At 59.6% G+C, this 22,484-nt stretch overlaps 1 protein-coding gene across 1 annotated transcript; it reads right to left on the bottom strand.

The window, feature by feature from the left end:
- Nucleotides 1–580: 580 nt before the first annotated feature.
- Nucleotides 581–20,930, bottom strand: COL6A1 (collagen type VI alpha 1 chain). Its single transcript, XM_036242874.1, has 35 exons — nucleotides 20,782–20,930; nucleotides 19,962–20,091; nucleotides 18,225–18,425; nucleotides 17,037–17,196; nucleotides 16,726–16,854; nucleotides 16,608–16,628; nucleotides 16,426–16,446; nucleotides 16,304–16,348; nucleotides 15,401–15,454; nucleotides 14,783–14,827; nucleotides 14,632–14,658; nucleotides 14,394–14,420; nucleotides 14,262–14,306; nucleotides 13,917–13,970; nucleotides 13,677–13,739; nucleotides 12,757–12,819; nucleotides 12,523–12,576; nucleotides 12,390–12,425; nucleotides 12,154–12,216; nucleotides 10,483–10,545; nucleotides 7,749–7,811; nucleotides 6,957–7,019; nucleotides 6,502–6,552; nucleotides 6,329–6,364; nucleotides 5,267–5,329; nucleotides 5,077–5,142; nucleotides 4,484–4,519; nucleotides 4,140–4,176; nucleotides 3,840–3,848; nucleotides 3,585–3,718; nucleotides 3,275–3,384; nucleotides 2,931–3,114; nucleotides 2,654–2,834; nucleotides 2,158–2,187; nucleotides 581–1,986 (listed from the first exon to the last, which is right to left on the bottom strand). The coding sequence occupies exons 1-35, from the start codon at nucleotides 20,876–20,878 to the stop codon at nucleotides 1,364–1,366; spliced, it is 3,084 nt and encodes a 1,027-aa protein (XP_036098767.1). The 5' UTR covers nucleotides 20,879–20,930; the 3' UTR covers nucleotides 581–1,363.
- Between the last annotated feature and the right edge of the window lie 1,554 nt (nucleotides 20,931–22,484).

Here is a 22,484-nt window from a genome sequence, read left to right as displayed (position 1 = left end):
GGGCCCTACTGCCCTCTAGAACTCCCGGGGTGTTTGGGGGGTTTTATCTTAGTGGTCAGCTCTCCCAGATCCCTGAGGCTGAACCTGCTTGTGATTCTGCCGCCCAGTGTCTGGGCGCCTCCTGGCTGCTCTCCATCTACAGACAAACTTCATGTCTCCGATGTCTTGCCCCAGACCCAGAAGATGGTTGATGATGGTGTCTGGCCAAGGCAGGCACCTCTCCTGGCTGGCACTGAGTTGGAGGTGGGCATCCCACCAAACACCCGAACCTTCTCCAAGTCCTCCTGTTGGCACCAAGTGCAAACATGGTGGGATTTTAACTCCTCGGAAAGACAACCACCAAGAGAAGAGTGAAAACTTAAAAAAAAAAAATTTTTTTTTCTTTATTGATTTTGGAGAGAGAGGAAGGGAGAGGGAGAGGGAGAGAAACATCGATGAGAGAGAACATCGACTGGCCACCTCCTGCATGCCCCCCACTGGGGATTTGGCCCAAACCTGGGCATGTGTCCTGACCGAGAATCGAACTGGCAACCTCTTGGTGCATGGGTCGACGCTCAACCACTGAGCCACACCGGCCAGGCAAGAGTGAAAACTTTTATTTGGAAAATTTGCTGACAGGGACACAGTTGAGAAAAACACAGGAAGGACTGAACAATGAAACTAACAAAGAGGGTGTTCAATGAAATGCAGAACCAATCACTCCCTGGAGGAAAGAGCTTTGGCCCATCACTTTGTGCCAACAGATGGCCCGGGTGCCCAGGCCTCTCGGCATCAGTGGGTGGGGGGTTGACAGGATAGCACCTTTGTTCTTGGGGTTTGCAGGGGCACAGGGTCAAGGAGACACTACTTTCTGCTGTTCTCTGGGGACGCTGGTCAACGTCCGTGTGCTGCCCCGAGCTCTCAGGCTGAGGCTTCGGGGACCAAGGTCCAGGGGCGGAGTGATGAGACCCTGTCAGGGTTTTAGAATCCTCTCAACCTTGGTTTCCGAAAGCGGAACGCAGTCCCTCGGCTCACGTGAACTGAGTGGTGGGCTTTGACCGTATGTGGAAATGAGATGTTAAACGAAGGGTTCTGTAGGGTTATTGGGGGACAGTTCGCAGACACCCCAGAGAAATGAGGTGTCAGGGTTCTCACCGGCTGGGGTCTGGAGCCTGCAGGAGGTTCGGGATGTTAACTCGGGGTGGTGAGATAGGGGTTCAGGCGTGCGGGGTGGGGGTGGGGGCAGGATCCTAGGACCAGGGCGCAGACTCCCGCTCGCATGGCGGCTTTTCAAGCTTGTCCTTTAAAAAAAAATCTAGCTAATTGGGTTGGTCAGGACCATTTATGTCACATTTTTACTTTGTTTCAGTTTGGGGGAGACTGGCTAATCCTGGGCCACCTTCCTGGACACCGTCTGGTAGAAGACGCCCCGCAGCAGGGCCTGGTAGCTGGGCACGCGGAACAGGTGGCGCTCGCCGAAGGCTGCGTCGTACTCGGCCGTCTTGCCGGTGACCAGGACGCGGATGTGTGGCTCGTTCACCTGGTGGCCCACCACCACCACGAAGACCTCGATGCCCGCCCGCTGCGCCTCCTGCACAGCCTTCTCCAGGGCGGCCGCCGTGGCCCCCTGGGAGTTGCCGTCTGAGAAGAGCAGCAGCTTCTTCTTGGTGGCCCCCGACGAGGCCTCCCGGTAGAAGCGGGTCACGTACCGGAGGGCGTCGTTGACGTCCGTGGCGTCGTTGAAGAAGTCCATGCCGTCCACGGTGCTGGCCAGCACGGTGTAGTTCTGCAGGAAGTGCAGGGCGGCGCGCTCCGGCTGCTGCTGCCCGGTGCCACTGTACTGCACCACCGCCACGCGCACGTCCCGGGACGCGTCCGCCCGGCCGGCCGTCAGGAAGCGCTCGGCCAGCCGCTTGGCGAACTGCTTGGTGGTCTCGAAGTTGTGGCTGCCCACGCTGGCGGAGCCGTCCAGCAGGATGGTGATGTCGGCCGGCGAGGAGAACACGACTGAGGCAGGGGGCGGGGCATGCACTGTTAGCCCCGGCAGGGCCTCCCAACACGGCGGGGGGCCAGCCAGAGGCACCCGGGCCTGGGAGAGCCAGACCCCCTGGGACTATCACCCCCTGACCCTCCCCACCGGTGCCCCCACCAGAGCCTTGTCCACACCCAGATACTCACTTGGGCAGGTGTAATCTGGACATTTCTTGTCTGTAAGAGAAAAGCCCCACATGGCATGAACCCAGTGATGGTAGGGACCAGTGTTCCATCTGTCCCCCCTCAACGAGGTGACGCCAGAGCCTCTCCATGGAAAGTGCCATGAACACAGGTGATCTCCTGAGTGCCTGGCCCTACCTGGCCCTCTCCACCCCACCAGGGAGGGGTGTCCCCTACTGCAGGGGGGATCCTTGAGGGGATGGGATGGTCCTGGCCATTATTTCACGGTCCCCACCCCAAGCCGGAGGAGGTGAGGCAGTCTGGACACTAAGGTTGGGGAACGGAGGCTGAGAGAGGAGAAAGGAGGGACTGCAGGTCAGACACCTGTGACATGCTGTCCTGGGCGGTGCTGGTCACGCGCCCACTGTGCGGGGAGAGGGCCCCAGTCTGACCCTGGAGCTCTCCCTGGCTGCCAGCCAGCTGCCTGCACTGCGGAGCTGCTTCCGCTGGCCCCACCCACCTATGCAGATCTGGGTGGTGATGTTCTTCAGGAAGGCGTCCTCCAGCAGCTCCGCGTAGTTCTCTTTGACCAGCGAGATGCCTGGCCGGCCCTGGGGTGCGAGGCCTTGGCAGGAAATGGTGTTGAGCTGGTCAGAGCCCGCGACGAAGCCAAATACATCCTTGATGCCCACGGAGACCACCTGTGGGGAGGGACAGCATCAGCCGGCCCCAGGGGAGAGAGCGCCCCACACTTCGGGGTGCGAAGGCGGCCGCATCTGGCGTGGATGTGGACCCACCTGGATGTCAGGGCCGCAGAGCACGCTGAGTGGCGTGGTGTCCCTCTGGGTGTCTGAGCGGCCGTCTGTGATGACCAGGGCAATCCGGTTGTTCTGGGTGGGGGGCAGGAGCCGGTCCCGGGTGTACTGCAGAGCCTCGCCCGTGAACGTGCCGCCCGCCATCCACTGCAGTTTCTTGATGGCTCTGCAAGGCCACAGCACGTCAGCGCCGGAGCCAGGCTGGGGCCAGGGCCCAGGTCCGGTGCAGGGTCAGCACTGGGCTCCGGGGCTGGGCCTGGGCCTGCTGCGGGGCTGGGTGGGCTCTTGGAACTGCACAGACAGCTGTCCAAGCGCACTGCACTCACTCCTTGAGCTCCTGGGCGTTCCTGATGTTGGGGTCCCTCAAGTCCACGTGCTCTTGCATCTGGTTGTGGCTGTACTGCACCACGCCTGCGTGCGACTGTCCGGCCTCGAACTGCGCAGCCACAGGCACCGAGGTCAGGCGTGCCCCCAGCTGCACCTCCACCCTCCTTCTGTCCCCGGCCAGACCGGGCAGCAGCTCTCCCCGGCTTTTAGAAACACAAGGCCCTGTCTGCCTGGGCCCCCAGGTCTGGTCTCTCTCCAGCCTCCTGGGAACCGCCTCCCCCAGAGCCTGGAGGCCAGGGCGGGGCACACCTTGACCAGCTCATCCCGGCTCAGCCGGTCGATGACCTTGATGATGAAGTCCTTGGCGATCTCGAAGTTCTGCAGCCCGATGCTCTCGGAGCTGTCCAGCACGAAGAGGATGTCGATGGGGCCGCACTTGCACTCTGCAGGGGGCCGGGGCAGCTGCTGGTCTACCACGTGCTCAGAGGGGAGGGCCCAGCCCCACCACCCGCAGGCTCCATCTACCCAAAGCTAAAACCACGCCAGTCAGAGAGTGACACTCACCACAGCAAGCTGGGGAAGAGGAGAAAGATGAGATTAGGTGACACCAAGACCCTGAGTCCTATGTGAACCCTCCCACTAGTTCCTGCCTCCCCGGGCCTCCCTGACCAGGGTTCCCAGCCGGCGGCTTCTGGTGGGAGGGAAGGGAGGCCAGCGGTGGGGCTGAGAGTGGCTCAGCCCCCAGGGACGTCCTCACTGGTGGTTCACACGCCTGCCCCCCACTTGCCTCCCCCTCACTCAGGCACTGACAGCAGGATGTGCTCTTTCCAATGAAGATAGTTATTCAAAGGTGGAGACACTCACAGCACATTTTCATGATGATGTCCAAAATCTCGCATTCCTGGGGAGGGGAAGACGCTTGCTTGATGGGCGGACTGGCTGGTCATCCAGCCAGAGCTGCCCCGGCGCTAGGGGTGAGGCCGGCCCTCTGGGTCACGCTGCCCTGGGACCACAGCCAGGGTGGGTGGGGGCAGGGGGTTCTCTGACCACAGGCCCCTGCTTCCAGGGCACAGGCACCCGATGTGGTCACTGACATGTGGCCAGCACGTGTCCCCCTGCTGCTGCCACGAGTCCTCCCCCCCCCCCCCGCCATGGGATCCTTAGCCAGAGTGGCTGGCCCCTGAGCATGCTCACAGACACCCACTTACATCTGGTCCGGGCGGTCCCGTGTGTCCTGGGGGTCCCTATCAGAGAGAAGACAGGAGAAGGACTGCAGGGTCTGACAGGAGCTCTTGGGAAGCCCCCTTGCCCCCATGACTCCGACTGCCATCAGGAGACCCCTGAACACCAGGGACAGCGGAGGTTTCTGCGCATTAAGAGCTGGAGAACCAGCACCTGCCACATTTCCTCTGGGCTGACCGTCCAGCACTGTCTCCTCTGGTGGCCAGTGGGGTGTGGCCAGGACCCTGTGAGCAGCTCCCAGGCAGAGTCCTCCACTCAGTCCAATGGCACCTCCTCCATGGGCAGGAGCCCCGGCCTTGGTGCCCGACCTCTTCTGGGCCCCTGCCCTGGGCTTTGCTGTGTTTCTGTCCCTGCCACCTGGTGACTGGTCCCCTTTCTCTCTCCCTATTCAGCACCCCCAATACTCCCCTCAAAACTGTCTGTTCCCTCTGATCCCAGCTGTCAAAGCCCCAACCTCCCCAGGCCTTCCCACCCTCTCCGGTCCCCTCCCCACCCACTGCAGCCTCAGAGGCGCAGGTGCGTCTACCAGCCGCCCTAGGCCAGCCACGCCTGCACTCACCTGGGGGCCTTCGGGGCCCCGGTACCCCTTCGCGCCTTTGACACCGCCGGGGGCAACGTCATTGTTCTGGAAGGAAATAGCACGTGTCTCAGACACAGCGACTCACCCCTCCCAGCCCCCCCAAGCCCCCTCCCAGCCCCCTCCCTTGGGATGCCAGAACGTGCGGGGAGCAGGGAGGTGCTGCACTCACATCCTCTCCAGGGTCTCCTGCTTCTCCCTCATCCCCCTTGAGGCCCGGGTAGCCTTTAGTGCCCTGCAGGGAACAGGGGAGCATGGTCGGCGGGGTGCAGAGTCCCGGAGCAGGCGCAGGGCCAGGCAGCCGCGGCCCGTGCCCCCTGCGGCATTCAGCCGCGGCCCGTGCCCCCTGCGGCATTCAGCCGCGGCCCGTGCCCCCCTGCGGCATTCAGCCGCGGCCCGTGCCCCCTGCGGCATTCAGCCGCGGCCCGTGCCCCCTGCGGCATTCAGCCGCGGCCCGTGCCCCCTGCGGCATTCAGCCGCGGCCCGTGCCCCCTGCGGCATTCAGCCGCGGCCCGTGCCCCCTGCGGCATTCAGCCGCGGCCCGTGCCCCCCTGCGGCATTCAGCCGCGGCCCGTGCCCCCTGCGGCATTCAGCCGCGGCCCGTGCCCCCTGCGGCATTCAGCCGCGGCCCGTGCCCCCTGCGGCATTCAGCCGCGGCCCGTGCCCCCTGCGGCATTCAGCCGCGGCCCGTGGCCCCCTGCGGCATTCAGCCGCGGCCCGTGCCCCCTGCGGCATTCAGCCGAGCCCCTCAGACGAAAAGAAAGGCAACTCGTCTACCAGAGGCATCCTGGATGTTTCTTTTCTTCACCAATTTTTCTTTTTTAAATCAGTTTTACTAAGGTACAATTTATATGTATTTCATTTCATTTTTAAGACACTTTAAAAGGAAAAAGACAAAGGAGATATTGTCTGCCCCAGCCCCACCCCCACCCCGTATACATTTCCTGGGGAAGAAACTGAGGCTGAGAATGGCAAGGACACCCTGAGCTTTAGGGGAGGCTGGATGCGACCCTGCTCCCTGCACCCGAGGGCAGCGTCATCGCCAAGTGCACACCAGCGGGGACGTTCACTGATGGAGACACAGGCGAGAGGGGCCTTGGCAAAGACTCTAGGCCAAGGGTGTGCGTGTTTGCACGTGTGATAGTGTTTGCACGTACGTGCATGCTTGTGTGTGTGCGCACGTGTTTGCACGTATGGGCACACACCAGTAGCCTGGTGGTGGGTGTGTACTCACGTTTATCCCGGGAGGGCCCCTGCTGCCCGGATAGCCCTGCAGGGGAAGGCAGGACAGTCACACAGGCTCTGACATGGGCCTCCATGAACAAGCCCAGCTACCAGTTCCCGGGTACAACCCGCCGGCCCAAGTGTGTTCAGCCTGCCAAAGGGGTGGGGCAAGGGGGCACTCACAGGGAAGCCGGGGAAGCCTTCAGTGCCGTTTCCGGGGGGGCCGTCTTCACCCTGGGGAGCAGATGACATCTGTCACTGTGGGAACCACCCAGGCCTGGGGCGTCTCCAGACAGTGTGGGCACAGGAATGGCACTTTTGGGTCCCTCATCAGCCTGGAAGGCGTCTCCCAGCCCAGAATGCCATGGGGGTCCCATGCCCACCTCTCCCCAGACCTTGGAGCAGGCGGGAAGACAAAGCATCCATGTGTTCGGTGACCACAGTGACCGCAGTGACTGCAGTGTCCACAGACACTGAGGGGACAGTCACCTGTGGAGAATGCTCCCTGTCCAGTTACTGCAACGAGGACCCTCATTTAGACTCCATAAGCCCAGGGCTCGAACCCGGGGCTTCCCAGGGTCTCAGGCAATCAGGTGTCAGCCCCTCCAGGACCCTGTGCCCTCGGGCCCATCACTCACCCTTTCTCCCATCTGTCCGGGGTCTCCGGGAGGTCCTACCGGCCCTGGGGCACCTCTGGGGCCCTGAGGAGGAGAGGAGTGGGTTTGGGGGGGTGAGAGAGGCCTGAGGAAGGGGGAGGCAGGCTCCGAGGCACAGGTCTTGCAGAGGAAAATGAGGGGGCGAGTTAAATAAAACAGCAGCTGGGCGATGATCAAAGGATCTAAACCCACGATCCTGCGGCTGGTGCAGATGGAGCAAAACAGGACCCCATGGGGCTCCGAGTCCAGTCTCCAGCCTGTGACCCATCGAGGGGCACCTGGGCCGTGACCACAGTGGACAGGGACCCATGGGGAATCCGGAACAGCCTGTGAGCCCAACAATAAGGTTTGGAGAAACAAACCCAGGCATGGCTCTAAGCACATGTCAACGGTGCTTTGAAATAGTGTTAGGGTTTTAAGAAAATACTCATAAGGAAAAAAACAGACCTTGTGAAGTCAAATTGGTAAGGCATAATACGCAAAGAAAGAAAAAAAACAAATTGGAAAGAGATAAGCCAAAGGGTTCATATTATTCATCTCTGGGGGAAGGGGGTGCTATTTTGTTTATTTATTTCTGTTTGTTTGATTATCATTTTAGATTTCAATTCACTTTTTTATTTTTTATGAATTTTCCAAATGTTCTAAAAGTCACATATACTAAAACGAAATGAAAGCCCCAGTGGACAGGGGGCTCTCCCAGGGAAGCGCTGGCGGGAGGGGGGCCTAGGGTCAGGGCGGCCCCTCCCGGGACCGAGGGCAGGGAGGGCTGCTTACCTCGAGCCCTGGAGGCCCCTCATCTCCTCGGTACCCTTTAGGTCCAATGGGGCCAGCATCACCCTGCAAAGAGAGGGACATGCCCACTGGACCCCCCCGCCCCCCCACACCAGCCCTCCGGACTCCACCTGCTGCTGCTCCACCTATGCCCTCCCTGGAGGAGCACCACCCACTCTTCGGGGCCCAGGGTCTCAGTCCCCCAGACGCGGCACAGACACCCCCGCCAGGCTGGAGGAAGGAGGAGAGCACACGTGGTCCTCAGAGCTGCTGGCCCCTGTGCCCTGCCAGCCACGGCCCTGCACTCGGAGAGCCTGCTGTCAGGGCGGTGGTTCTGCAGAGGCCCCTCTCGGATGAGGCGCTCTCCCAGCGGTGTGCAACTCCCCGTATGCAGCTTGTTCCTCGACCAGCTGGCAGCAGAGGCTGCTGTCGCATTGCTACCCTGCCAGGGCTACGCCAGGGTCCCGCCGCAGCCCAGGCCCTGGCCCCACTGCTTTCAGGCGCCCTGGGCAGCGTCAGCAGAAGCAGGAGGACAGGAGGCATGACACAGCAGTTCCAGAAAGACACGCAGACAAGGGATGAGAAAATAGAATAAAACTGCATTTTAATGCGAGAAATTGTGTTGTGACGATGGGCTTGCTTCTAGCCACACAATATACAAGGATGGGCAAAAGTAGGTGTACAGCTGTAACACAATAATAATAAACAATAATACAAGCATAAACTCTGTGTTGCACATACTCACAATTGTACACCTACTTTTGCCTACTGCAATATGATCCAAATGAAAATGAATCGAAGATAAAAGCAAAAAATACAGTGAGAGGGGTGAATGTATTTGGAATCCTGTAAATGAGTAGGACATCCTACACAACAAAATGTAACAGATTTGGGCCTGGCCCGTTTGGCTCAGCGGTTAGAGCATCAGCCCGCGGACTAGAGAGTCCCAGGTTCAGTTCCCGCTAAGGGCACGTACCTCGGTTGTAGTTTGTCCCCGGCCCTGGTTGGGGTTCTGTGGGTGGCAACCAGTCAATGTGTCTCTCGTACATCCATGTTTCTCTCTCTCTCTCCCTCCCACTCTATCTGAAGATAAATGCAAAAATGTCCTTGGGTGAGGATTAAAATGTCTTTGGGCTCATCACTTCAACAAGGGACACAGAATCCAGTGGGAAATGAACATCCTCATGAACAGCGAGATACAGTGACACCTGAAACCATGCTCAACTTTTCCCATTAAGAGAGGACACGATTGTCACCTGAGGAGCTAAAATGCACATTCACAGTCTGATAAGATCTTATGTTGGCAAAGGCATGGGTGCAGTCTCTATTGTACATTCCTGGATTCCTGGGGGTGGGGGTTGTGGGCTGGGGCTAGATAGACATACAGGCGGGATTATTTGGCAATTGTCACACACATAACATTTGCCCAAGACATTCTGCTCCTAAGGTTTTACATTCTGGATATAGCCTTGGACGTATTTCAAGATGGATGGACTATGGGTGAGTGGATGGATCGATGAGTGGATGGAAGATGGACATATGGATAGATGATACATAAATGATGGGGATAGATAGATGACAGATTGATGATGGATAGGTGAGAGCATGTGTGACTGGCAGAGTAGATGATAGATAGATAGATAGATAGATAATAGATAATGGACGAATGACAGATGATAGATAACAGAGATAGATGATAGATAAACAGATAATGGAAGGATGAGTAGATGGTGGCTGGCTGGGTGAAGAGATGGATAATAGATAATGGATGAATGATAGATCATAGATGGAGATAGATAGATAGATAAATGGATGGATGGATGGGCAGACAGACAGAAGGAGAGACAAAGGAGCTGGCAGAGCGACAGATGGACGTTGATGTTTATTACAGTATTTTTCTGTAAAGCCAGATGCTGGAGCCAGTCCACGCACTCAGGGAGCTCACACGGTGGAAACAGAAGGCACTGCAGGTCTGCACTCCTCCCGACTCCTCCTCCAGCCCCGCCCACTGGCAGGGTCAGACCCTCTCCTTCCTTGGGGTCCCACTCTTCTCCCCTCCACCAGCATGGCCTCTGAAAGGCCGCACCCCCAGGAATTCTGGAACTTTTTATGCACTACACATCCAAATTGACTTCCAGCCAGGATCTCAACCTGGGCTCCAAAAGCCAAGTGAGTTCCCCCACCGCCTGTGTATCCTGGGGGCTCTGATGTCCCAGCTCCTGAGTGAGATGCCTTCGTCCAGGGCTCTGCCCTCAGTGACCCAGCCCTGCCGGGCAAGGGCAAGGGCAGGGGCAGGGGTTGTGCCCAGGGCCTCCAGGCTCCCTCATACCCCTTCTGCTGCCAGCCCTGCCTCCTCCCTCCATGTGCACTGACCAAGCCAGGGAACCCCTCCCCACCCACTCTGAGAGCAGAGCTTGGGGGCACAGTGGGAATCTGCCCACTCAGCTCCGTGTCCTGCCAAGGGCCCACCAGATGACAAAGAGGTCCCTCTGTGAGTGCTGGGCACCTGGGGGCCACAGGGCTGGGCCTGCCCTCACCAGTTCCCACTCTGCTGCCCCAAATGCCCCTGGCCGCCTGCAGCTGGCTCCAGGGTCCCATACCCCACGATCTCCCAGGCCGTACCCCCGGAAGGAGACCTCCCCACAGATCCCTGAACCGCTGGGAGCATTTCTGCTCAGGGCTGAGCCAGCAGGCCTGGCTCACTCATGGACACCCCTCAGCCAGCCAGGCTTCCTACCGGGTCTCCGGGGATACCGACAGGGCCTTCTCGACCCTGGTCACCTGGGGGTCCAGCTTCACCCTGGGGAGGAATAAGCGGGTAAGGTGGAGGTCGGGAAGGGCGAGGCCTGGGGAGCCCAGAGCTGCCCACTGTGTGCCTGGGCCTCATCCTTCCTCTTCACACTTTCCTGTGTTTCTACCACAATGTGGCCATGTGCTCAGCTGTCCAGTGACCTGTGTGCTTTCAGGAGGCCCCGCAACAAGGCCAGCAGCTCCGCCTGAGGTCCAAGGCCGCTCCCTAAGCTGTCTCTTCTCCAGGAGACTCACTAACGGGGTCCTGGGAGCTGGGCCCCCATCGCGGATGCTCTGTCCTCTCTGCCACGGGTGCTTCCTGGAGGCACGGCCTGGCCTTCCGTCCCATTTTCTTATCTCAGGGGGGTGGGTTTGGAAGGGAGTCAAAACCAAGTTTTCCTACTTTGATGTCCCTCCCCAAACCCTCCGTGGGGCCTCGGAGTAAAGTCACTGTCTCCAATGGGACACCGGATACACACCTGCCCCTCCCACCTCCTTGGAGATGAGCTGCAGCATCACCCAGGCCTGCAGTGCGCAGGGGCCCAGCCCGCATCTGAGGGGTGAGGGATGCACAGCCTGGTGCCCACCCTCTGGGCCCAGGAAAACTTTGCCACTCAACCACAAGGCCAGAGAAAACCCCGCTTGGCCACTGGGCCATCGTGACAAAGGAGCAGCCGCCGCTGGGCCACTCCCAGACCCTCAGCCGGTCTGTGCAGCTGCAGCGTCCCCATGTCCCTGCCCTGGAAGTCTTAACAGATAAAAGTGTTTCCGAAGAAGAACGCAAGCTCTGTCTGCTGAAACGTTTAGGGAGTTGTTGGGGTGGGGGTGCTGCAGGTGTGTAGAGAAGCCCTGGTGGCCCTGGCCGGTTTGGCTCAGCAGTTGGAGCATCAGCCCACAGACCGAAGAGTCGTGGGTTCCATTCCAGTCAAGGGATGTACTTGGTTGCGGTTTGAACTCTAGCCCTGGTCAGGGTCATGCAGGAGGCAACCAGTCAATGTATCCCTCTCACATTGATGTTTCTCTCTCTCTCTCTCCCTCTCTCTCTCTCCCTCCCTCCCTCGCTCCCTCTCACTTAGTCTGAAGATAAATGGAAAAGTATCCTCGGGTGAGGATTTAAAAAAGAAGAAGCAAGAAAAGCCCAGCTGTGTGGGGGAAGGGGCCGGGCTAAGGGAACCACGTCACGTGGAAAGTTGTGTAGCTAAGTATGTAAAGACAGGTAGCCTGATGAGCAGTCCTGGAGCCGGGAGCCGCAGTCCTGAAGGAAACTCATATACAGACGACAAAACCTCAGAGAGCAAACCCATTGTGTCACTGTGCGATTCCAGGTGGTCAATTCCCATGGAAACTGGTCCTTGGTGATGAGGGGAGAGGCCCTGCCCTTTGCTCTGCCTGCCTCGGCCCAGGCCCAGCTCCCTGCCCCCTTCAGGTCCCGGCAGAGCACCCTTGGGAGGTCTGGCTGGGGCTCGCTCTCCCTGCTCTGGAGGAAACTACCTTTGTTTGGGAAAACAGAAGTCCAGGAGCTAAGGAACTGGGTGTCATGTGTCCTGTGATGCTGACAGCCCGACCTCAGTGTGCCCCCCAGGGAAGTGGGGTCCTTGCCTAGTGAATGGTGACTCACCGGGTCTCCTCTCGGTCCCCGCACACCTGGGGTGCCCCGTGGTCCTCTTTCCCCAGGGCCACCCTGCGTGGAGAGAAGCAGGGGGTGAGGCTGCAGCTCCAGACTCTGAGACGTGGGAGGGACTCACGGGCGCGGGCCCGTCCCCTCCCTGCAGGCCCCCAGCTGGCAAGGCGCCGTGTCTGGCACTGAGCAATGAGGCCCAGAGCCCCACTGGATCAACACCCCACTGGACTCACCCTGTCTCCAGGGGGCCCGTCCGGCCCAGCATTGCCCTGGGATGGAGAGGAAGGAACAGAAGCATTAGTTTGAGATGGGAACTCAGCCTGAGTCTCCGGAACAGGGAGCAGGAGACCAAATGTGGGTGCTCACCTCGTCGCCAGCCTCACCCTTCTCTCCTGGGGAACCGGGCGCTCCGGGGTCTCCCTGGGGAGAACAAGCACACGCTCATTCATCTCTGGCCTGGCCAGCACCTGGAGTGTGGCTGACCCTCTCCTGGTGGCCCTCCCAGGGCCGGGGCTGCAACCGGGCTGCAGTGACAGGAGGGCTGGGTGGGCACTTCGTGCATGCCCCCCATCTCCGGGGGGCCCATGCATGCATGCTCACCTCATCTCCGGAGGGCCCTGTGTTCCCTGGCCGCCCAGGCTCCCCGTCGGTTCCAGGCGCACCCTGGAAACATCAGAGGGGTCAGGCCCTCCTGTCCTGTGCTGGGGGGACCAGAGACCCCATGCCAGCCCTCCCCACCCAGACTTGCAGCTGCGCCCCGACCAAGCCCATGATTCTCGGATAAGTAGGGCTTTCCCCGCCGCCCATCTCTCTGCACAGCTCCTGCCTTGATGGCTTCTCGCAGGGACAGTCCTGGTTCTCATTAGTGAGGCCCAGTTTCCGGCAAACTCGGCTCTGGGCCCACTCAGTAATCCCGGAGCTGGAAGGTGATATCCGAAAATGCATTCCCGGAACCCGTGCGGTCAGAGCACGTGGGGCAAGTCCACGCTACCCCGTCCGTCCTAGCACTTACTGCTGCCACAGAAAGTCCAGAAAAACGCCAGCAACCGAACCCCGCTTCGGACCTGAACCTCTGTATCCGCATGCTTCCCTCTCCTGCCCACAGGCCACCAGCAGCATCGCTGCCTGGTCTTAAGTTTTGATTTCTATTTGAGCAGATAGACTCTGGGCGCAACGCGGAGCTGCAGGCTGCGGACAGCCCGGCGCCGTGGGCCACCCCCCCACCCCACCCCCACACCCCCCGCTGCCGCTGCCCAGGGCAGGTGTGAGGGAGGCTGCAGGGTCTGAGGCCCAGTGACGGGTGGTGCAGAGAGCACCTTTGGGCAAAGGCCCATCAGTTGTGATGTTTAACCCATAATCTTTGTTTCCCGACATTCCCACCCTCAGCTCCCCCACTTGCCCAGGGAGCAGAGCAGTGGCCCATGACCTTCCCCGGGCCCTGGGCCTGGCCCTCAGACTTATGGATGCTCAGTAGCTGATGAAGCCCCAGCCCCAGCCCCCAGGGGGCTCCCAGCACTAACCTTTTCTCCCTTCTTTCCGAATGCACCCACGTCGCCCTTGGGCCCCGGGGGTCCTTGCATGCCCTGGTGAGAAGGTGAGAGAGGTCAGTCCAAGGTCTCAACCAAGCAGCCATCAGGCCGCACACCTGTACGCAGCAGGGCCCTCAGGGACTTCTTAAGAGCATTCACAGAAGGGTGTGAGCCCACGTTCACATCTGAGAACTTACAGTCTTAAAGTATTGGTGAGAAAAAGTGACTTACATCGAATCCAGGTGAGCCCTTGCAACCCGGCAGGCCAGGGTACCCCATCTCCCCCTGGAAGGAGGAAGGCGGATTTGGTGGTTCAGCCTTTGGCTCTGGTTCATCCATTCCCCTCCCAGGAAAGCCCCGCTCCAGAGATGCTCTGAGCTTGTCCAGGTGGCTTGGGGTCCACTGGGGCCTTGGGCTTGGCAGGAAACATCTGCCTTTCTCACTACCTCCAAATTGCCCAAGAGTGCCCACATGAAGCCCCTATCTGCTGATGTCTGGAGAGGTGCCTGGTGCCGTCCACCATCCCTTCCCTGAACCGTGTGCCCTGGCCACCAGCCCTCCCCTGGCTGGGGTTACCTTCATGCCGTCCACACCGTCGATGCCTCGCTTGCCCTTCTCCCCCTGTGAGATGCAAAGGCCAAAGGATCAGACGAAGGCCAGACAGCACCCACCCATGGGGCAGAACCATGTCCCCACCACCACACTCACCTTGTAACCTTTGGGTCCCCTGGAGCCCTGTAGGGACAGGAAGGGAGAGTGAAGAGGGGTGGTCCCTCCATTATGGGGACAGCTCGAGAGGTGGAGGAGGACAGCAAGGAGGGGGTTGGCTTTCCAGATCCCTTGGGAGGCGTGTGCCAGCCAACCCCCCACCAGCTTGCTGGGACCCAGCCACACTGGGGACAGGCAATGTCTTCCTTGTCCAGGTGAGGGGGGCTGCACAACTCACCTTCTCTCCTCGGCTTCCTTTTTCTCCCTACACAGCAAATGGGGGAGAAAGGGGGGCTGTTACTGGTGTCCCAGGGCCCGATGTCCCGGGTAGCTCCAATGCACTTTGGCTCAGCCCCAGAAAAGGCTGCTGTGGAGGAGGGGAGACGTACCTTCATCCCCTGGTAACCAACGGGTCCCAGGTCCCCGGGCCTTCCCTGAAACACAGAGGAGGTAAGTGTTAGGCACCCCTGGGGGGCCAGCGCAGCCCCACCCAGCCGCCTTGTCTCCCACTCCCCTCAGGCCCCGTGAGCCAGAGAGACCGGGCCACCCTGCTGGCCCCACTGGCCCCTGGCCACCCTGCTGGCTGGCATCTGAGGGAGCAGCCTGGCTGTGAAGGACCCACCTCCACTCCTGGGGAGTCCTCGGTGGAGCTCCAGGGAAAGGGAGGGGGAGGTCAAAGGCCCCCAGGAGGAGCTAGGGCTGGGCTGTGGGGAGACTGGCCATGGCTGAGGCGGAGGGCATGGGACTTTACGACCAACCCCGGCCTGCCCTCCTGAGCACAGGCGAGGCCTGTGTGGGGACCTGAGGGGCGCAGGGCCGCGCCCGGGGGGACTGCGGGATGGAGTGTTAGTGCTGTGCGCCCTCCAGCCCCGGCGCCATGGGGGCCACGTTCTCCAAGGACTGTGGTCATGGCACCGAGAAACCAGCCATCCTTCTGGAAGTGTCCGCAGCCTGGGCCCCCCCAGGATTCTCGGTGCTTCCCCCCGAGGCGGGCCTCCGACACTCACAGGGTCTCCAGCTTCTCCTTTCTCTCCGGGGAGACCTGGTTTCCCTCGTTCTCCCTGGAATGCAGAGCAGATCAAGATTAGGGGGCAGTTTCCCGCGTGTTTCTGCAAAGCTGCTGAAAGGGACCCCCACTTGCTGGTGTGGTTTTCAGGCACCTTCCCCATCACCCATGGCCCATCTTGGGATCTGCAAGGTCAGTTTCACGTGTCCCCTCCCTCACACCCCTCCAGGCTTTGGGCTGCCCTGCGGCTGGACAGAGGCCTCTGAATGTCTCCTGTCTGTCATCCTGCGCCCCGTTCCTACTGCTGTGCTGGGCTGCCAGGCGGGCTGCCCGGGCATGAAGGCCCCCCAGGGAGAGGCTGGCTCAGCTCCCATGGTCACTGGCCACATGGCTTCATGCCACTGAAGCTGACATGTTTTAGGAGAAGCCAGAAATCTGGACTTTCCTGAACAATGTCCCAATTTGTAAACACTAGCGAAGAATCTTCAGAACTTCACTTTGTAAGTCACCCTGACCGGCGCCCCAGGTGCGTGCCCATCTCCCAAGGCCCATCTCCAGGAGCTGAGCACTCAGAGGGTTTTCAGGAAGGGCCAGTTCCTCCACCCCAAGGAGGGGGCGAGGGTGCTGTCAGAGCCTGCCCCCAGCCCTGGACCACCCCTTTGGCCTTGGGGTCACGGTGCCTGGACTCTCTCCCACGGCTGGAGGTACCTGCTTAGCTAGGGATACCTTCGCTGTCCCCCACCAAGCCCAGTGGCAGGGGCATGGTGGGTACTCAGCACTGCTGCCTGGGGACCCACCGTGTCCCTGACACCTGGGGTGCCAGGCCATAGGGACATTTCCTTCATGCTTACTGGACACCTCTCTCCCTGCTGGACATAAGCAAGCGTAGGGTGTGGACACTCACCTCATACCCTGGGTCACCCCGTGGTCCAGGAGGTCCTCTTGCAGGCTGCAAGGCAGAGAGAACAGTCAGCCCAAGACAGCGCATCCCAGGAGGCCCCCGGGGCGGGCGGGGCCCATGCTCACCTGGCACTCGAAGGAGCAGCACTGCAGGAAGGAGACAGAGACACATCAGAAAGCCCAGGCACTCGGCCACGCCCCATAATGTGGGTCCTCAAAGGGCTTGGCTCGGGTGCCCAGGTGGGATGTAGGGGCCAGTGGTGACACCCTGGGCAGTGGGGGAGGGTAGGGGTGCAGGGGGCTCTTACCACTTGTTCCACATTATTTTTCTGAAAATGAAATGAAAAAGTCAAATTAATTTATATTTGTGGCCACAGGATTTCCTGGCACTGGACATGGGAGGGGGACAGTGCAGCGGCCACTCACAATCATGTCGGTAATGGTGTCGATGGTCTGGCTGATGACCTCCTCTGCATCACGGCTCTGCCCCCAGTCAGCCGCTGTGAAGTTGCGCCGGTACGTGTGGTCTGTGGCAATGATGCTCAGACGTGGCTCCTGGAGTGGACACGGCAAGAACAAGGGTGATGACAGGAACCAGGGTGCCGATGACAGCTAGGAGTGCAGACCCCTCCCCATCTCTGTTCCCCACACCGTGCTGCAGCTTGGTGCCTGCTCTCTGCACCCAGAGGCTGTGCCATGTGCCCCCTCCCAGGCCACAGGCCCAGGAGGGCTCCTACCAGGTGGTCGGGCGTGATGGCCACTGAGAAGACTTTGATGCCCAGGTGCCTGGCCTCATTCACAGCATCCTCCAGGCCCCCGCATGGCTCCTTGTAGCCCTCCAGGGGGTGCCCGTCAGTCACCACAATCAGGTACTTGTTCTCCTTCAGGTGGGAGCCCCTGCAAGGGGGTGAGCAGCCGTGAGAACCGACTGCTCCCTCAGGCCACCTCTGACCCTGACAGCACAGGGCCCCTTTGGAGAGCTGAGACCTGGCATTGGGAGGTGATGGGTGATGGGGTGGTGGGGTGGGGGGAGACCCTCTGGAAGGAGATCCAGACCCAAGCACAGCTCTGCAAAGTGCTGTTTCCTGTTACGCTGAATAAGGTTTCTCTTTGTTGATCCTGCTATATATAATGTAGCATCATAAAAACAAACATTAAACAGAAAATAGTTTTGTGGGGTCACATTTCCCTAAAAGACTATTTTGAAAAATGCACATACAGCCAGGGGACAGGCATAGTTTGTCACAGGGTGTCCTGACATGGAACTTCAGCCAGGGGCAGTGGGAGGGAACGGCTGAAGATGTGCCCACCTGTGAGTGAGGGCCCGGGGGCAGGGCCAGGCTGAGCACAGCCAGGAACCAGCCCTCTCTCTGGACATGGGGGCTGCTGGCTGCTCGCCACTACAGGTTCCAAGTAACCTGCAGAGCCAGAACTGGGGACACAGATGCTCTTACAGAGATCCCGTCCCACTGTGTTGCCATCTCTGTCCCTGTCTTCTGTCGCTCTGTGTCTGTCTCTGACTGCAGACATCACCTCTGCTGGCCAAAGGGTGGCAGTGATGGGGCATTTCAGGTCCCTTCTGGGTCACTGGCTGAGGAGACAGTGGATGGCTCCAGGGAGGGGTGAAGAGACTCAGAGAACCTTTGGTGACCATGAGGACAGGCTGGCTAGTGGTAACTAGCATGATCCCTTGGCCACTAAGACTGGTCCTGGGGGACCTTGGACACCAGAGCTTGGTTTGCCAGCGGGCAGCCCTGGTACCTGGCGAGCTTTGGTGCAGTGACCATGCATGGGTCGGGAAGGTGGCGGTCCCCCAGGGGCACCGGGCCTGTGCAGCTCCCCAGAGGCAGGAGCCAAGCCTGGGCCTGAGGCCAACCACAGCCGGAGCCACCACGTGTGCACGGGCCCGGGGGTGGGGTGCTCACCCAACGAGCAGTTCCTCCAGCCCCTTCTTGATGGCGCAGTCGGTGTAGGTGCCCTTGCCGAAGTACTTGACCGCGTCCACGCTGGCCTTCAGCGCGTCGCGGCCGCTGGGCATGCGCGTGAGCCCGCGGATGATCTCCACCTCGTCGCTGTAGTGCAGGGCGCCCGCGTTCCACACCAGGTTGCGGTCGCAGCGGTAGTACCTGCGGGCGCGGGGGGTGAGCGGTGTGCCTCCCAGGCCCGAGCCCGTGGACACCGGGCACCCTGGAGGCCTCCCGCTTTCGGGGTGCCGTCCATCCAGTGCAAGGTGGCCGCCTGCCACCGGTGGAAGACTGCCCGGGCTGGACTTCACATGTGGCCCTCAAAGGCCCGGTCGCTGGCCTGGCGGCCATGTGTGGGAAGGCCAACCGCCACCGTCGCTCCTGAGCTCCAGGGGCTTCGGCTGAGGAGCTGTGTGAGCCTGGATGTGGTGGGCGGGCCATGTGGTGAAGGGGGCAGGCCCTTCAGTGGGGAGGGCTGAGGGGAGTGTGGGTTAGGGGGACTGCACAAGGCCAGTTCTAAGCAGGACACGGGTGAGGGGTCCCCAAGGATCTGACTGGGCCCCTCTCTGATGCATGCACCTGGACCCTGAGGCTCTGTTTCGCTCTGCCCAGGTCTGGGTGGTCTGCCCAGCAGCCCATTCAGCAGATGGAGTGATTGAGGCTCCTGTGGCCATGGTAACAGTAGCAACCACCAAGAGGAGCCTATTTCAGTTCACAGGTGAGGAAACTGAGGCACAGAAGGGTGAGTAAGTGGCCAAAGGCACATGGAGGGGGATGTTGGCTCACATGGCTGGCCCAACACCTCTCCCTGAGGCACCATACATGCAGCCCCAGCATCCTTCGGGCCCACGGACCTGGGCATTTGGGGTAAGTGTGGAGCTTCAGGTATGACAACACCCTGCATTAGGCAGCCATGCCCTCTATCCCTCTGGCCCCTTTTGGGGGGGGAAGTTCAGGGCCCTGGCCAGCAGGTCAGCAGGGACAGGGTGGGCCTAGGGGTGGGTCCCTGCACAGGTGTGGAGGGGAGGAGTTGTGTTCTGACCTGTGCTTCTCCCTCCTTCACTCTGCCATTCCACTGTGGGCGTGTCCTGCCCTTGGCCACACCCACCTTCCCAGCACTGTGAACTCCTCACGGAGATGAATGAGGGGTTAGTGAATGAATGAAGTGTGCCATGCCCAAACCCAGAACCAAGCTGGTAGCCCTTCCAGGCCTCTCTGTCTGCAACACGGGGACATTGAGACATTGGGTCTGGACACGGCTCTGACCAGTCGTGTGGGCAGCAGTTAGTGTCCAGGTGGTTGGTAAGGTGCACCCTCCAGGCTCTGGTCAGGGCCTGAGACCAACTCCCTAAACCTATTCAGTTTGGGCTGGGAGGCAGTTCCTTGTATGTATTTGGGGTGACAGGAGCCCCATATCAGAGCAGTGTATCAGCCCTCCCTGCTGACCAGTGCCCTCACCCCTTCCCTAGCCTGCTCCATCTCAGGCCCTTCTTCGGCCCATCTGAACCACTGTGGACATTGGGAACGGACTCGGTGGCCAGGCCAGCACTCCCTTCTCAGATGGGGAAGCTGAGGCTGGGCGCTGCCTGCTGGGCTGTGGCAGGCGTGGCGCCAGGCCGGCCAGTGCCCGGGGCTCACTGCCTTTCCCCTGAGAGGCTCGTGGAGATGCAGGAGAGAGTTCCAGGTGCGCCCTCCTACCTGTCTTTCAGGTTGTCGATGAAACGCTTGGTGAAAGACTTGACTTTGTCCACCAGGGCCCCGTAGGGCTTCAGCCTCAAGGCCACGCTCTCGGAGGTGTCCAGCACGAAGAAGAGGTCCACGGGGCAGTCTGGGCCAGGGACAGGAGAACTGCAGCTCATGCCCTGCGCCCTCGAGGCCACACTGGGACCACCTTCACCCAGTTTGTCTTCTGGCTCCTCTGACCCCCCCAGCCACCTCCCCAGGCGGCCACTCCCATTGCACCAAGGGGCCCTCATCAGGAAAAGCTGGCACCCAGTGATGGGCGGGGGTGACCGTGAAAACCCCACGTTCGGTCCTGAGAATCCTGCCCGGCCTCTGGGAAGACAGGGAGCCCCGCCCTGGACAACTGAGACTGCTTTCTCACTAAGTTTCCAAGTTGAATTTAAAACTACAAGGGGCATGAGCTTCAGAAAAGGGTGCATGGGAACAGGTAACCATGTTTCTTGACTGACTGCCAGGCAAGGAATCAGATGGAATGAACTGAGGTGGAGAGAAACAGCACTGGACGGTCAGGACAGTTGCCCACGGAGTGCTGGAGGCTGACATGCAAATGAGTTCACTCGCCCGTGGGACCAGAGCCCAGGGGCTTTGCTGGAGGAGTCACAGGGAATGGGACACCGAGCTGGGGAATTCCAAGCACCCTAACAAGGCCCCCATCTACAGCTCTCACATCAAGGGAAGAGACCAGGGTCCCACTTGGGGCTGGATGCGGCTGGTCCCGGGCCCTGTCTCACGCAGCAGCAAAAAGCACAGTTGGAGATGCGGCAAGTCCACTCACCTTGGAAGGCGATGGCCCTCTCAGCTGCCGGGAGGTCCTGCGCGGTGGCCCAGCAGGCCTGCAGCAGCAGGGGGAGCAGAGCGTGGGCCAGCCTCATGTCACCGGCCTGCGTGTCACCATCGAGTGAGGGCAGGGGTCAGGGTGGGCCTTCGCTGACCGATGACCGGAGTGAGAGAGAAGTTGTCTCTGCTCTGCCGGAGTTTCTGCCTGGGAAGGAGGGAGGGAGGGGCAGAGGGAGGAGGAGCGGGTGGAGGAGGAGGAGGCTGGGGCGGGCCCAGGATTGGAGTGGAGGCCGGGGTCTCCTCCAGCTCCGAGTGAGTCACTGAAAGAAAAGTCTTTGGTCTCTTGAGCAGCTTTGAGCCCAGGACATTTCTCAGCTAAAGGATTTATTTTCAGTTTGTTGGGACTGTGCTTCTCATGCCCAGCAGAACAAAAGTGCAGTTGAGTGTATGTCTGAAAAAGAACTGCAACCCCAGATGAATTTCCTTGCAATGCTTTTTGGTTGTTTCCAATCCAGATCTTGTGGAGCTGATCTGCATGTTTGCCAGTCCCCACACTAATGGCTTCCCACCAATGAGATGCTGTTGATTTCAAGGTTTCAAATCCACTGCTTGGTCGGATTTCCGAATTATTTTTCATGTATATATTTCTTCAGTTTAGTCAAATACATATTTGGAAAAAACATTTCAGTTTTTACTGTGGGAAAACAAAGTCAACAAATATATATATTTGAGGCCCTGCATGGGTGAGTTCCAGGTGTGGTCAGACCACCCCTGCCCCAGGGAAGGTTCCAGAAGACCTTTGCTGGAGCTGAAGCTGTTGACACTTGTCTGAAATCAGCCTAAATGGTTTATAGTTTCAAAACATACGAATGTCATAGAACCATTGAAAGGAAATGTTTGAGAACAACTTTAGAAATCATACTTCTCAATGATCTCGGGTTTCTTCCCATATTCTCTTCATTTTCCCCACCTAATTTATGGGAGTTTTATACACTAATTGCCCAGATGATTGTGCCTGCCACTGATTCCATCCAGACTGTGCTGTGGGCATGTCCCCCTCTGCCCTGGGGTTTGGTGCTGCGACATCCAGCTGGTGGGTGTGCAGTCCAAACGGGGTCAGGTCTGCATGCAAGGCTGTAGCCTGCTCACCTGGCCTCTCCAGTCTGAGCTGTGCTTGCTGTTTGTAAAGAGTGGCAACTCTGACACCCTTGCAGGTTTGGAGGAAGACTATGTTGTGTAAAATAACAGTGGCCCGGCCAGATCATGCGTGATTCTCAAGATGGCAACTGGGTACTGGGGCTCAGCCACGGGGTTGAGAGTAATTTATTACAAAGCAGGCAAGGACCAACACACTGTCTATAAAACGGAAAGAAGTGTCCCTTGCTCACACAGGGACAGATTTACGTGACCTCCAGGCCTAACTGCTCCCCTGGCCCTCCCTACAGGGGATTTGTCAGGCACTAGCTTGTGGAACACCAGCGAGTCTCTGGTGGTGTGACCGCCCCATGACGAGGCAGGGGACCCCCACCCTTTCCGTCTGGCAGCTCCCACATTCAAACCCAGCCTGAACTTCTCTACGGCAGGGCGGGGCCATGTGGGTATGTTGAGTGAAAGGAAGTTCTTGCTCCAGGCAGGGGCTGGTGGTACCTTTGGAAAATTTTATTTTTTGCTTTACAAAAAAGGTACATGCTCATCAGAAAG

This window comes from Molossus molossus, unplaced genomic scaffold (genome assembly GCF_014108415.1).
Source record: "Molossus molossus isolate mMolMol1 unplaced genomic scaffold, mMolMol1.p scaffold_m16_p_5, whole genome shotgun sequence".
In the NCBI taxonomy this organism is placed as follows: domain Eukaryota; kingdom Metazoa; phylum Chordata; class Mammalia; order Chiroptera; family Molossidae; genus Molossus; species Molossus molossus.
This window is presented reverse-complemented; position numbering and strand designations above follow the sequence as displayed.